General features: G+C 36.2%; 1 protein-coding gene across 2 annotated transcripts in view; it reads left to right on the plus strand.

Moving 5' to 3' along the window:
* The window catches only part of Prr16 (proline rich 16), a 237797-nt gene that overhangs the window by 158667 nt on the left and 64500 nt on the right, over window positions 1-14630 (plus strand). The window contains exon 2 of one of the 2 annotated variants that reach the window (XR_007835558.1): window positions 3760-4661. Coding sequence is in view for 1 of the 2 variants with exons in the window: in XM_051200971.1 (XP_051056928.1) it covers window positions 3760-4515 (756 nt within the window). In the remaining variant the exon portion in view is untranslated. Of the gene's footprint in view, window positions 1-3759; window positions 5113-14630 lie in introns of those variants that run through there. The other variant, XM_051200971.1, reaches the window with a different exon arrangement.

Genomic DNA, 14630 nt, shown 5'->3' on the forward strand with positions numbered 1-14630 from the left:
CTCATTCACTCAAATCATAACCAGCAATTTATATTAAAAACTGTATTCTCTGAGCAACATAGTACAGCTGGCCCTGAAGGTGTAAGTGTGGAAGAACCATCCCTGAGGGCTAGAAAGCCAGAGAACTGGCACCATCCCTTGCTCATTTCCTCATGGCTAAAAGGGATGAAATAGCTAGGGGAATGCTGGAGAGTTCACCCTGGTGATGAGGACAGGGAAGATTTGGTGGGATGAAGAATCATGTAAGTACCCAGGCCCAGAACCAGGTTACTGGTTGGCCCATCCCAATGTCCACCTCATCTGTGATCTGTTGGAGTATGGGGGGGTGACAAGAGGGGTGGTATCTGTCCTGTGGACCCAGAACTGCAGGATCTCTAAGACAGGATAGAAACTGGATGTCCAGGAAGAGTCCCAGTGAGGGCCCAAAATGGATGGTGCAACAAAGACCAGGGGCCTTGAATCAGACTAATGATTGTTTGAGATAAATGCCTACATGTAAAAATGCATGGGTAAAGGGGTTCACTTGGTGACTCACTGTGTCACACTGCAGCTTCCATGATGAGATCTTTCCCTTCTTCCTTTTGTTCCCTGCTTTTTTCTTCAATTTTATCTTGTCTTATTTTTGGGTGGGCAAGTGGAATTAGAAGGCATGATGTGAAAGACAGAAAGAATAAGTAAATAAATACAAAAAAAGAACAACAACAACAAAAGGTAAAACATATTCTCATTGACTAAGCAATTGACAAAGTCTATATCCTTTTCCTTTAGTGTATATAGTTTTGATTTCTATTAAGATTTATTCTTAATAAATTACATGTGCATCTTATGTAAATTACTCACTTATAAGCTTCCATCTTCTTATTTTTTTATGTTTGTGTGTGTGTGTGTTCTTTGATGGATATGAACTTTGAATAGTTTCATTCATTAAATTCTCTAAGTTTGTATTGACACCATGATGTTTCTTTCTTTATGAAAGACTTGGATGTGTATGCTATTAATATAAATACCAGCCTTATCTTTAGTAAATGAAAATATCCATTTCTATCAGTTTAACATTAAATTAAACTATAATAAAATTCCTGTTGTTTTATTCAATATGACACACATTTCCAAATTATCTTGAGGTATTTGTTATTTGTGTATACATATGTTGTTTGCCAATGTTTAATTTATTAACTTTAGTATGCATAATGATAGGTTTCATTAGTATATTTTTCAAATACATTCCATTGCAGTTTTTCTTGCAGGTACCATTGATTTCTATTTCTTATCCCCTTCTTCTCTCTTACTGGGACTCCCACTCGCTAAAAGTAGTCCTTTCATGCTACATTTTTCCTTATTATTGATGTTCTATAATACTTGATGCCTTTTTGTTGCTCTAAATGTTTTTTAATTCCTTTTCTGCAGCTTGTATTCTCACTGTTAAAAAAGGATTTGTATTTTCCTCCTTGAAACTCTATGTAGTTTAGCTAGAATGCACTTCTCATCTAGAAATACTTATTAACACGTTGTCTCTTTGAACCCTGCTTCTCTGGATTCTGGGGGTGATTTTGAAACATGTGGCAAATTATTGCAACACTCCTACAGTGTAGCTGCTAGCTGGCTCACAGTGCCCTTCAGCAGTGAGGGCTGCTTGAGTGCTCCCATATTCTCTTCTTTTTATTAGCTCTTTCTGAAGGCATGCTTGAACCATTGCTCTTCTGCCAAATAAATCTGTCTCGAGTCTCAGGAGCATTGCACCCACCTATCTCAAGGAGTCTCAGCCCGTTATAATATCTAAGATGCTGTTGAGCACTTGGAATCATTTCTAGCCTAAGATCTTTAACATCTGTGGATGACAGTCAGTCCCACTAGGTTGCTTGCTCCATGAAAGCAGTGCTATTTTCAGCATTTTATTAACTTTGCATTAATAGACATGCAAGAAATGAAAGTGTAGATACAAAGAACAGTCAGGAATTATCAAGCCTTCAGGCTTGTACCAGTAATTTCCCATCAGCTTTATGTTTTTCATAATAGAAGAGGTATTACTTTTGCTGTAGAAATTTAATTGACTAAAGGTTAGGAGTAGTTACCTCCCAGGGAAAACAGACTACAGCCACAATGAGTCAAGATAGTTTCCTTAACTCTTGAAACTATTAGCCATCCCATAACTGCAATTTCTGCATATATGTCTAAGAACTAGCGAAAATGTCCTTTTTGAGTAAGTTTCTTCTAGAATATTTCTTTTAGAGTAATTGAGCAAGGTTGAAATTATGTCACATGTAGCAATCAGATGGAAAAATGATTTTGCACACATTTGACCTATAGAAATAATTCTCAAAGCATTTATTAATAAATATTTCTGAGACTCCATAGGTACGATTCACTATTTAGAATACTACAAGGAAGAATAATCAAAAATGTCCATTGTCATTGAGAATAGGCAGGGTCTATAGGGGAAAAAGTATTTCAGTACTATGCTGCTACTTAACATGTAATTCAAAATTATGTGACTCTGTTGAGAGAGAGAAATACAATTGTTTGTGAGTATTTAATCAATAAATGTGACATACAGTTAGAGAAGGATTAGAAAGCTTTACATGAAGATTGACTCCTGAACTAAGACTCTTTTTTTTTTTTTTTTTTAATTTGTGGGCATTGATTTGACCAAGAGGTGGGAGAGGGGACATTTCATGAAGAACTATTACTGTGTATGAATGTTCTGTGGCAGAAAATGAATTGATAATTTTAAGAGTTTTTTATAAAAAGACCTAAAAGATTAGGTTAAAGGAAATAAAAAGAGAAAATATTTGGAGTTAAGGATCAGAAGCATTTTTTAGTTAAAAGTGAAATTTTACGCTAGAACTATTTGAATTGAGACAAGGCTTTGTCATAAGAACTTCACGATAATTTAATAAAAACAAATCACAAAAGGCACAAAATGTTTTAATTGAGTTTATGATTTTATGTTGGACCTCATATGTCTGCCCTTAACATGTTTGGGGAGCTGTCTTCGTTGTGGTTTCTACTGCTGTGAAGAGACACCATGCATGACAACTCTTATAACGGAAACACTCAATTGGGGCTTGCTTACGGTTCAGAGGTTGAGTCCATTATCATTATGACAGGACACATGGCAGCATTCAGGCAGATGTGGTGGTTGGTAGGGACTTATCTGGATGTGCAGGCAGCAGGGATAGAAAAAGACACTAGTCCTGACATGAGCATCTGAAATCTCAAAGCCACCCCCAATGACGTACTTCCTCCAACAAATCCATATGTACTTCAACAAAGTCATGAGTCCAAATAGTACCACTCCCTCTGGGACTGGGTTTCATTCAAATCACCACGGGGGCTCAAAAACGACAGCGATCTTGTTAAAAGCCCAGATATTATCCTAATTGTTCAGATTATTTTTCAGCATGGAAGTCATGATTTGTAACTTTCTAAATTCTAAATCATATGTGAAGTTTCACCTTTTTATTTTTAAATATTGTTTTTTTTTGCATCTGAATTTTACTGTGGGTGGTGATAGCACAGCCAAGAAGAAAAATAGCATATCAGGCTGTAGGTTTATGAGGTTTTGATATCAAACAGTATGTACTTTTGTGATGGTTACTATTTCTAAATATGACTAAAATGCTTAGGTAGCATTGTAGTTAACAGTTCAAGAAAAGCCAGGGCTTATGTAAAGCATCAAAGCTGTCCAGAAAAGAATTGTTTTGTGTATATTGTGCTTCCAGTTGCCTTTCAATATCATTACCTTGTCCTTTCCACCAGGTGGTTGACCAGATTGATACCTTGACTTCTGACCTACAGCTGGAGGATGAGATGACTGACAGCTCCAAAACAGACACTCTCAACAGTAGTTCCAGCGGTACAACAGCTTCCAGCATAGAGAAGATCAAAGTGCAGGCCAACGCCCCACTCATTAAACCTCCGGCGCACCCATCTGCTATCCTCACAGTTCTGAGAAAGCCGAACCCTCCACCACCTCCTCCAAGGTTGACACCAGTGAGGTGTGAAGAACCTCAAAGAGTGGTGCCAGCTGTCAATCCTGTAAAGACCAACGGTACCCTTCTACGGAATGGAGGTTTACCGGGTAGACCCAACAAAATTCCAAATGGAGACATCTGCTGCATACCCGGTAGTAACTTGGACAAGGCTCCAGTGCAGACTCTGATGCACAGACCTGAAAAGGACAGGAGTCCGCAAGCAGGGCCTCGGGAACGAGTACGGTTCAATGAAAAAGTACAATACCATGGCTATTGTCCTGACTGTGAGACCCGGTATAACTTAAAGAATAGGGAGGTCCATTTGCACAGTGAACCCGTGCATCCGCCAGGAAAGCTCCCTCACCAAGGTCCTCCCTTCCCTCCTCCACCTCATCCCCCCACTTTCCCATTAGAAAATGGGGGACTGGGAATAAGCCACAGTAACAGCTTCCCCCCTCCCACCCCTGCAGCCGTGCCTCCTCCCACTGCACCAAAACCACAGAAGACCATCTTGAGAAAATCCACCACTACCACAGTGTGATGTCTGCCATTTAAGAAAACTTTTTGTTTGTTTTTAATTTTCTATATGATAAACATAAAATGATAAGTAATGAGCACTTTCTACTCGAGCAATAAAAAGCCCAAATATATTAATCTGCATTCAACAAGTGGCATAAAAATCACCTGGTAAGTATGCAGAGTGATGCTTCTATATTGGATGCACATTGTCTTACATGTTCCATCATCAGAAACTGCCGAGTAATGAAAAGTATGAATGCATTTAATGCTTTGCAATAGACCTATGGCAAACTGTGACCTTCAGATTCCAAGTATTTTGATTTATTTTAAGAGATGGGCTATGAAATATTTTGATTTGTTGAAACAGCCAGGGCAATTCATCTCATTCATGCCTAACTCATCTATGCATTGATGATGTCATAATCCTCCCTTTGATCTAATGGTTTTTAATAAGAATTTTAATACTGAAGGACTATTTTATTATTTTTCTACAGATGTTTGTCAATAATTTTGCATCATGAAATGCTGAGGACAATACCAAAAAGTTTATTTTCTATACTATACAATTATGAATCATGTGTTCAAATATATGTGTAATAAAATATTTTGAGCTTTGGAATTATGTCAATAAATAATAGTAAATAATGAGAAAGCCTAATGTTCCTGAAGATTAAAATAAAGCAGGGGTTCCTTTAACCTCATGTTATCAATCACTGAATGGGAATCAAATCCCAAGAGTTTGGACAAGATGGCACTGACTGGATATCAGAATTTCTAGACAAACTCTCATAATCCATTTGGTAAGTACATCTCCAACAGTTTCATATTACACACCTCCATTATGATACATCTAGAACCATCCTTTGAAAGCCTTGGATGTTGTCAAGCCTTTTTTCAGGACACATTTTTGAGAAGAACATTGAAAGGCTGGGATTTTGCCTCCTGCCCACTTGAGCAAGTGCAATGTTCCTGAAAAGATATATAGTAGGAGGGAAAGTGGAGGTGTCTCTGGTCACAGGGTATGTTCAGACTTTTCCCTTTTCTCTTTTGAGTTAAGGATGCTAGAGGTTTGTGTCTATTTGTTTTGGTTTTGTTTTATGATGTCCCACATAAGAATCTTTTTTCCTACCACCAAAAACAAGTCTTTCTCCTCACTAATATTTGCCAGCTTAAGAAACTTGCCAAATCATGGGTCAGTCAGTTCCAAGCTGCACTGACTTTAACTGATGTCTTGTTTGCTTTGGAGCTGAAACTTATTTATCTCACATAAAATCATTGTGAGGATAGTGCAAAGGCAGGGGGAGGTCTTTAAGAGATAACAGTGAAGAGAAACATATTGATGGGAATTATTACATCATGTGATGAGCAAAGTGTAGTGACAATTTTAAATAAAAGCCTTTTAATTTTAAAACTTTAACTCTTACTGCTGCAGGGAGGTAGTTTTATGATTCAGAATACCCTTTGAAACAGGATTCTATTGAAATATGACAATGTATTTTGGGGAAGAATATAGAAAAATCGCATTTATTATTTAAATAAATGATTGAATGAACAAAATAAATGAGGAACAGAGAATGTCCTGTTTAAAATTTACTCAGTGCTATTTTATCGTTTTGTGTTATACATTAGGGTGATGTAAGCTTAATAATCCAATATTTCAGAAAGATATAAAAGAATAATGAAGAAAGACAATGGTTTGGTATTTATTAACTATAATCAGTGTACTTAAGAGATATCACCCAGGTAAATAAATAATTGACTTGTTGAATACCAAATAATGTGTTCTTAGCTTTTTACTCTATGCGTTGTTTTGAAATAAAAATTACTGTAGTTAGATCATCTTTTTGGATTTACTACATTAGTCCTTTTTACACTCCAAACTAGTGTTAGCTCCCGAGTTTTATTTTCTTCCTTTAATCCATCTTTCTTTTTCAACCAGTTACTAAGAGCTAACAATTCAGATTTTGACCCATGCCAATATCTGGGAACCATGTTGTATCTCAAGACATCAGAAATAATTCACAGAACTTTAACATGAATAATAAAAACCCAGAGACAGATATTGGGGTTCAAGCTGAAGATCAGAGAAGCAAAGCAGCCAAGTCAGTAGATCTTACCTCTACCAAGCTGAAATAGCAATCCTGTCTCCACAAATCCTCAGATGCAAAAAGCTCTGAGTTCCTGCCTCCTCCTCCTTATATTTCTTTCTCCACCCAGCCATATCACTCATGTCTCCATATCCCTAGTGCTGGGATTAAAGGCCTGTGATTCCAAGTGTTGGCAACAAAGGCATGAGCTCTGATACGCTTCACTCTTGTGTAGGCTAGAGTGGCCTTGACTTAAGAGAGATCCATCTGTCTGTCTCCTGAGTCCTGGGATTAAAGGTGTGTGACACTACTGCCTGGCTTTGTGGCTTGCTAGTATAACTGCTGGGATTAAAGATGTGTATCACCATTGCCTGACTTCTATGCCTTGTGGCTAGTTTTGCATTAGGAACGCTCAGGCAAACTTCAATAAATCATAAACAATCTAATACCACAAAGAACAGAAATATTTTCTAGTAAAGCAAGTTGAATAAGCTGAATCATTGAAATTGCTTGAATAAGGAAAAACCTTAGAAATCCAAATCCATCTCTCTTTTTTCAAAATATAGACAAAGTTTTCCCATAAAAGACCATAATCTTCTGCTCAATTGGTGAATACATTTGTTCCTAAATCAAAATATTTATAACTAAATATTTGTTAGAAAGCTGAGTCAAATTTCACCTAAAAACTTCATAGTCATTGACTTATAACACACATACACACACATGCAAATATATATATACTGCAACTTGTGCTTTAAATCCCTAGAAACCAGTAAACTATGTAAAAAAATTAATGTAGAGCAACATAATATTTACCTGGAGACATATAATTAATATGTCACTAATGGCAGCAGTTTTTGTAACCAGTCAACCTTGCTAGCCAAATTGAAACATTGACACACATACTCTGCTTGGGATGTGTCAGAGCATTAGGAAATATATTAACCGTTTCTATTTCTAAAAAGAAACACACAGATAGGAATACTTTCTTTGTTTTCTTAAAAACAGCTACTTGTTAGTTTATGAACTTTTATTTACATAGAGTTTGCCATAGAGTTCATGGCTATTCTCCAATGAAGGTGTGGTTCCTGCTGAGTGTAGTATAGCAGACAATGTCTGTGACAACAGCTCTTTGTGGAGCAGTGCTAAAATATGATTCCATAGATGTGGTACTTATTAATTAAAGAAGAGTGTGTTGATCTGCTTTTTCAATATAGAGAAGTAATTTCAAAAATTTAAAGACTATTATATTTCTACTTAATAATAATAACAAGAATTTAGAGAAATTCTTTTATACCTCCCAATATTTATAACAAATTTATAAAAGAGTCAGTATGTGATTTTTAGATGATTTCTTTCAATGAAACACCATTTCTTTGTGTAGCTTTGGCTGTCCTGGAACTTGTTCTGTAGACCAGACTAGCCTTGAACTCACAGAGATCTGTCTGCCTCTGTCTCCCAAGTGCTGGAACTAAAGGCATGAGCCACCATGTTCAGCCAGATCATTCTTAAGCTAAGTAAAATAAATACATTCAGAAAAATGCAAAAATATGCAAAACTATAGAACCTTCCCCTTCCCTAACTTATCATTTTTTTATGTTTCCTCATTAATTTACTAATTCTAGGAAGAAATGAATTTGCTTACAAAGTTGGTTTAATTGACCTAAGAGAGGCACTTAGACTTGAAGCATAACTTCACTATTGTTCAAAGAGTAGAGCAAGAAGACAGTTTTTTATGGATTTCTTTAGACAGATCAGTATTTGCTTTTAGCATGACCAAGGCATCACCTATGGGGCATAAGACACTATTCGAAACTTTTATCTGTAGAGTTCAGTGATTGTTCCTTTTTTAGAGATCTGCGAACAAATCCTGAGTAGTGACATACATTCTTAATTGTATGTAATCAAGTCAGGAGCCATTTCTTGCCTGAACTCTACATGGCTGAGACTCATAATGATACTGAAGCATCTGGTTTTTTGTTTTGTTTTGTTTTTTTTTTCTCTCTCTCATTATTCTTTCTGGGTAACATATTTTCCTGTAATGTACTATTAAAACTGGAGCAAAAGATTGTGCTGCAATTTTCTTCACTAAAATACTGATGATTTCTAAGTGAGGAAATGATTTATGAGCAATGGATATTTTCTTTTTAAGTCACATCACATAATTAGGTAAAGTGCTTGGGCTATGACAATTACAGGACATTATCATAAAATCGCATGGCATTTTCTAGGTCAGTGTGTAGAGCTGTGGCACTACAATTAAGTTCTCAGAGTAAACATCTCAGAGTTTTAGAGTCACCCAACTTTGATGACTCTGGAATAATGACAGCATGATGCAATTGTTAAGGCATGTGGCTGTGATGAACATACATTGCAGTTAGCTTCACCTTCATGAAACAGCGATTATGTGGGTGGTGTTCCATTTGGAGCACTTGAATTCATCTTTCCTGGCTCTTGTGGAAGGAGTAATTTTTTTTCTTGGCATTTTTAATGCTGGCAAGACTCTGCATGCCATTTTCATCCCCAGACATCAACATTTAATTGTGTTCTTCTCACAGCTATGAACAATGCACAAGTTTTCTTTATTCTGAATAGTTATTTTGATATTTGCTAAGGGTTACCTAATGTTTTGACATTCTTAATGTGTCTGATATTTACAGGATATAAAAGGGGATTTTAGACAATTTAGCCACCATCTAAATGGAATGAATCCCTGAATAATGAAAACCTCATTTTCTCATGTGTAATAACATCAGTGTCACACATCAATTCTTTCTCTAAATCTAAACACTATTATTATGAGTCTGTCTCCCAAAAGGTCTGATTCTGTAGTGTTCATGCTATTGACCCTAGATCTGTCACTTTGTTCACCAGTGTTTGCTTTGTGAATTTCATCTCTTTAACACTGACCCTGAGGACTAAAATAGCTCTGGTTCACAGCAGGACCTTTAAGGAATCAGTCTGATACAACCCTCTCTAATTAGAGTTGCCATTCTTTTGTTATTAGACAATGGATGCAATTTGCTTCTATCTTAAAATATAGCTGTTAATTCTTATCATATCAAAGGCAATTTTGGACCAGATAAATAGCATGACATGTGTTTGAGGAGTTGGTGCAGGTTCATGACAAGACATGTGATACCAAATACGTTAAGGATGCTTACTTTCTGCTGAATACTCTTCAAAATACTTTTCATTTCTCACATCAGTTTTTTTCTCCATAGCATCTTGAAATCTTAGACATTGTTATTACCTAAATTTTACAAATGAGCTAGCTATGATATTGAAAACCCCTTGCTTAGAGTCTTTCATGGCAAAATGCTAAACTTGAAAGGCAGGTACATGTCCTCCACAGCCCATTTTCACTACCACCTCTAGAAGTAAACATTGACCAAGTGTTGAAACCAAGTCAATTATTTTCTAGAGTTTTCATGGAAAGTTGTATCTTCATCTACAGTGAGGAAAACAGCATATTTTTTCATTAGTCAGGAGTACCTAAGTCCCCACGCTACCAGAGCAAATAACTCTAGTGTCTGTGCCTTCCTAGCCCCATATCAGCTATTTAGAAAATCAGCTGTGAAGATCCAAGTTCATCTTCTAGGGTAGCAACAGCCAGAGTAGGCGGAACTGAAAATGGTATTTTGGGCATGCATGCGTCATTGGTAACATTGGTCATCTGAGCCCATCATTCTTAATACCATTTCCACAGACTGGTAGGTTTACAGTGTCTCATTTAAAAGGTGGTCAAAGACTCTCTTCTTTTCATATTATGTTATATTTCTTTTACTTCAGCACAGGTAAAATGTTCTTTTATTTTAATAATAAATCAAGAGAAAATAAATATATCTGAGTAGAGCCAGTATAGGAAATTAACATCTCTCTCTCTCTCTCTCTCTCTCTCTCTCTCTCTCTCTCTCTCTCTCTCTCTCTGTGTGTGTGTGTGTGTGTGTGTGTGGTGAGATACAGATTTTGTTTTAGCTTTTAAGTACATTATAAGTCTGTCTGAAGCTACTTAACCACCTATAACATTTTACCTAAGCATTTCAGAGTTGCTTACTACTTTTTCCTTGAAAAAAAAAAAAAAAACCCTCTGAAAGAGCATTAGTCTTTTTATCCCAGAAACCTAGAGTGGCCTCCTGGGTTAACTTGGGACTTCCATCAGTCCCCCTGCTTCAGCTTTTGGATTGCTGGGATCATGTGAGTCAGCTTAAAATTTTTAAATAGAGAAGTGTTTGGTACATTAGGTTACTATATGTGTAACTTTACTCCAAAAGATGCATAAACCTAATTTCACCACATATACACATTATATAAAATAGAGAAGCATGCAATCCTACTCCAGAAATATATGTTAATGGTCATATACTTTGTGACATTTGTATTTTTATTTTATTAAGAATGATAATGTATTATTATAAAACATCAAATTGAAACAAGATTGTCTAGATTTTAGTCACTTTTTTTCTCAATACCTAAGAGTGTTTTGGATCAAATCATTTAACCAGATCTGAGGCTTTCTTTAAAATAATGACACACAAGGTTGGTGGTATACCTCACTGGTGCTTTCCCACCCTACATAGGACCCATAGTTCAATCCTGAGTAATAAACATCCAGGAAAACACATAGATAAATAGAATGAAAATAATGGTGCTGCTTTTCATTCTTAACCTGGCTGTATTCATCTAATCCTGTATTATAAGGCAAAGGGTGATAGAGGCAGAAGGAAGTTGTAATTGCATCAACACATGCTTAGGTGCAAACTTCAGTAATTTCATTGGCATTGGGGCTGAAATGAAAAGTTGATGAAGCTGCTTCAAGGCTCAGCAAGGCTGGAACTTCAGAGCTGTTGAATACAGAGAATCAACTTATTGCTATTTCTCTACATGTGTGACAAACATCTCCTGAATTCTGCACTGTTTGTTTGTTTGTGTTTTGAAGGAATGGGTTTTGAAAGAAGTCTTAGAAATGAAACCTGGGCCTTGAGCATGCTAAAATGTTCTAACCCCAAGGGACAACCCTATCACATCCCAAGCTTTAATAGCATCCTCTAGATTAGAGCTAGCTAGACTATGGATGTCATCATAGCTAGTCACTATTTACTTTTACTCTGCAGTTTTTCAAACAGCATTATGGTTATGTCAAGTTGCCGGGAATGAAAGTCCTTGTGCTGGTAGAAGTGAGATCCACCCACCACTCTGCTCAGACATACCTTCTGTTTTACTTACTTGCACAGCTCCTGTTCCTTCCCAGCTTCTGTCTGTCTGTTGTCATAACACAGAAGTCTATTGTCTTGCTTTACCTATCCCCTCCCCAGTACTTTGCACTGCACTTGCTCCCTGTGTAATATCCATTCATAATTTTATTTCTTATATTATAAGTACTTAGAAGTCATTCACTCTCCACCACTACTTTATGTCTTAACAATTTCTCCTGCATTCTTCAGCTGAATGTGCCACCTGCTAACGCGGTGGTGTTAAGGCCCTAATTATTTAATATGTATAAAAGCACTACAGCAGGTGTTATTAAAAAAAATAAAAGCTAAGCCTTGTCATTAATCTGGGATACTTGTCAAATTACTTATGTTACTTGCTAATCTGGTAAATTTATTTGTATATACTAATGTAAAGTCTAAAGATATTTTATCTCATTTATGAAGTGATTGTTTTACTGAAATACTTTTCTGGTTGTTGTTATTACTAAGTAACCCTGATTATTTTCTTCAACATTGACAGATTGTATATAGAGGTCTAATTTTTACTTTATTACAATTTGTGAATTAGCAAGACAGAAAACAAACATGATAGAAATCTGAGGAGAATGAAAACATAAATTGTAACTTGTTTAACAAGAGTGCCTTAGTTTTCATTGCTTATTATAATATGCAATATAAGCATGAGTTAATACATTTAGTATAGAGCTTTCAAATTAAGTAAAGCCTAATGCCAGGAGGCATCTATATATCTTCTGAAAATGTTTGTTCAAATAGGAGGTAAAACCATAGAGTGATTGTTTGGAAGAAATAGTCTGTGTTTATGTTAAAAGATTTATATACCGGTTACATATATACATCTGACATGGCAGAAAGTGTTAGCTTGTTTGGTCATAGTTCATAATAAACATGAATAAATATTCCAATGACATACCTTTCATACTGCATGAGAAAAGTGTCAAAATAGACCACAATGCCATTGGGCATTGGGTTTTGTATATGATACCCAGTGATGTTTAGGGAGGACATTATCCCCTTGTTACAAGGCAATTCCTTTTAAACCCTTTTTATGTATGTACATGTATTTTTTAAAGCTCTATATTGGTATGTTTCATATGGCTTTTTCAAAGGACTTTAAGGTTATTTATTCCTCTCATACACAGTATGGAAGCTCCCTAAAAATCTAGAAATAGATCTACCACACACAACCCAGATATACAACTCTTGGAAATGTCCTCAAAGAATTCTACACACTACAAAAGAGATACATATACATCCATGTTCATGGCCACTCTATTCACAGTAGTGAGGAATTTTAAACAGCCTAGATTTCCATCAAATGATGACTCATTAATGAAAATCTGGTGTATTTACATAGCTGAGGATTATTCATCTGTTAAAAAAAACAAAATTATAAATTCTGTGGCTAAGTGGATGGGACTAGAAATACTTATTACTGAGTGGGGTAACCCAGACTCAATACAAATATCAAATGTCACCCATTCTCCCTCATATGTGGATGCTAACTTTAATTCTTTAGATATGTATATCTAAATTGAAGTGCCCATATAAATCAGGAAACCAGTAAATTCATGGGTAGGGGGAAGCTATCAAGAAACCTAGATGATTTGAAAAGGAAATTGGAAATATTGGAGAAAAAGGCACATAAGTACAGTGGGTGAAACTGATATTTTTCAATTGAGGAGTTTAATTACTCTCCCCTCTGTCATACCTTACCCATTTCCCATTGTGGCAGCTTCCTTTGCCATGTGGCCCCAGCATAAAATGATGATCTTGTTTTATAGGTCATGCTCTGTATAATTCTGTATAATTTCAAAACTGATATCAACCTCTTACTCATGCAAAAACAACAGAAAATCAATGGCTACAAAAATGGATAGATGACAGGCAAAATTTCACAAATACACACACACACACAAAATCAATATAAAAGTATTCATAGGAAAGGGGCCAGAGAGATGGCTCAGCAGTTAATATCCCTGCTTCTTTTCCAGAAGGTTCAATTCTCAGCATTCACATGCAGCTCACAGGCATCTATGACTTCATGGGATCCACTGACCCTTTCTGGCTTCCATCTGTAGCAGCCACACACAGGATACACACACACGATACTCAGACATATGTGCAGGCAAAGCACTCATCTTCATGATAAAATAAAGAAATAAAATTTGTAAAAAGTATCTGGAAATGATGGTTTGTCTGAAATGTTTTCTTGGTCTGGCAGGATGGTGTGCTAGTTTCCTTCTTCATTGCCATGATTAATACTCTGGCAAAATTAAGATAAGAGATAAAGGTTTATGTTCTCTCACAATTCCAGGTTAGAGTCCATCATAGCTGAGCAGGCACTGTGGCATGAGCTTGGGATGGCTAGTAATGTTACTTCTGTAGTCAGGGCAGAGAACAATAAATTAACATATGCATGCATGCTATTGATCAGCCTCACTTTCTACATTTAAAAAATCATTATTTGGTCATTTCATATATGTACACAACGTATTTATGTCATGTATTTCCTACCCTAGAATGATGCCACCCACAGTGGCTAGGTCTTCTCACTTTGATTAACAAAGTTAGGACAGCCAGTTGCACACAAATTCTCCTTAAGACTCTTTCCCCACATGACTCTAAATTATACCATGTCAACAAAACTAACCATCACATCAGGTAAAGATGCTTATGCCCAAGCCAGAGGACTTGAGTTACATCTCCCAGGGCCACGTCAGTGAAAAACCAAACCAAACCAAACCAAACTAAAACAAAACAAAAAACACAAAACATGACTCCCTCAAATTGTCCTCTCTATCATGTGAACACCATGA

Source organism: Phodopus roborovskii, unplaced genomic scaffold (assembly GCF_943737965.1).
Source record: "Phodopus roborovskii unplaced genomic scaffold, PHOROB, whole genome shotgun sequence".
Taxonomy (NCBI): domain Eukaryota; kingdom Metazoa; phylum Chordata; class Mammalia; order Rodentia; family Cricetidae; genus Phodopus; species Phodopus roborovskii.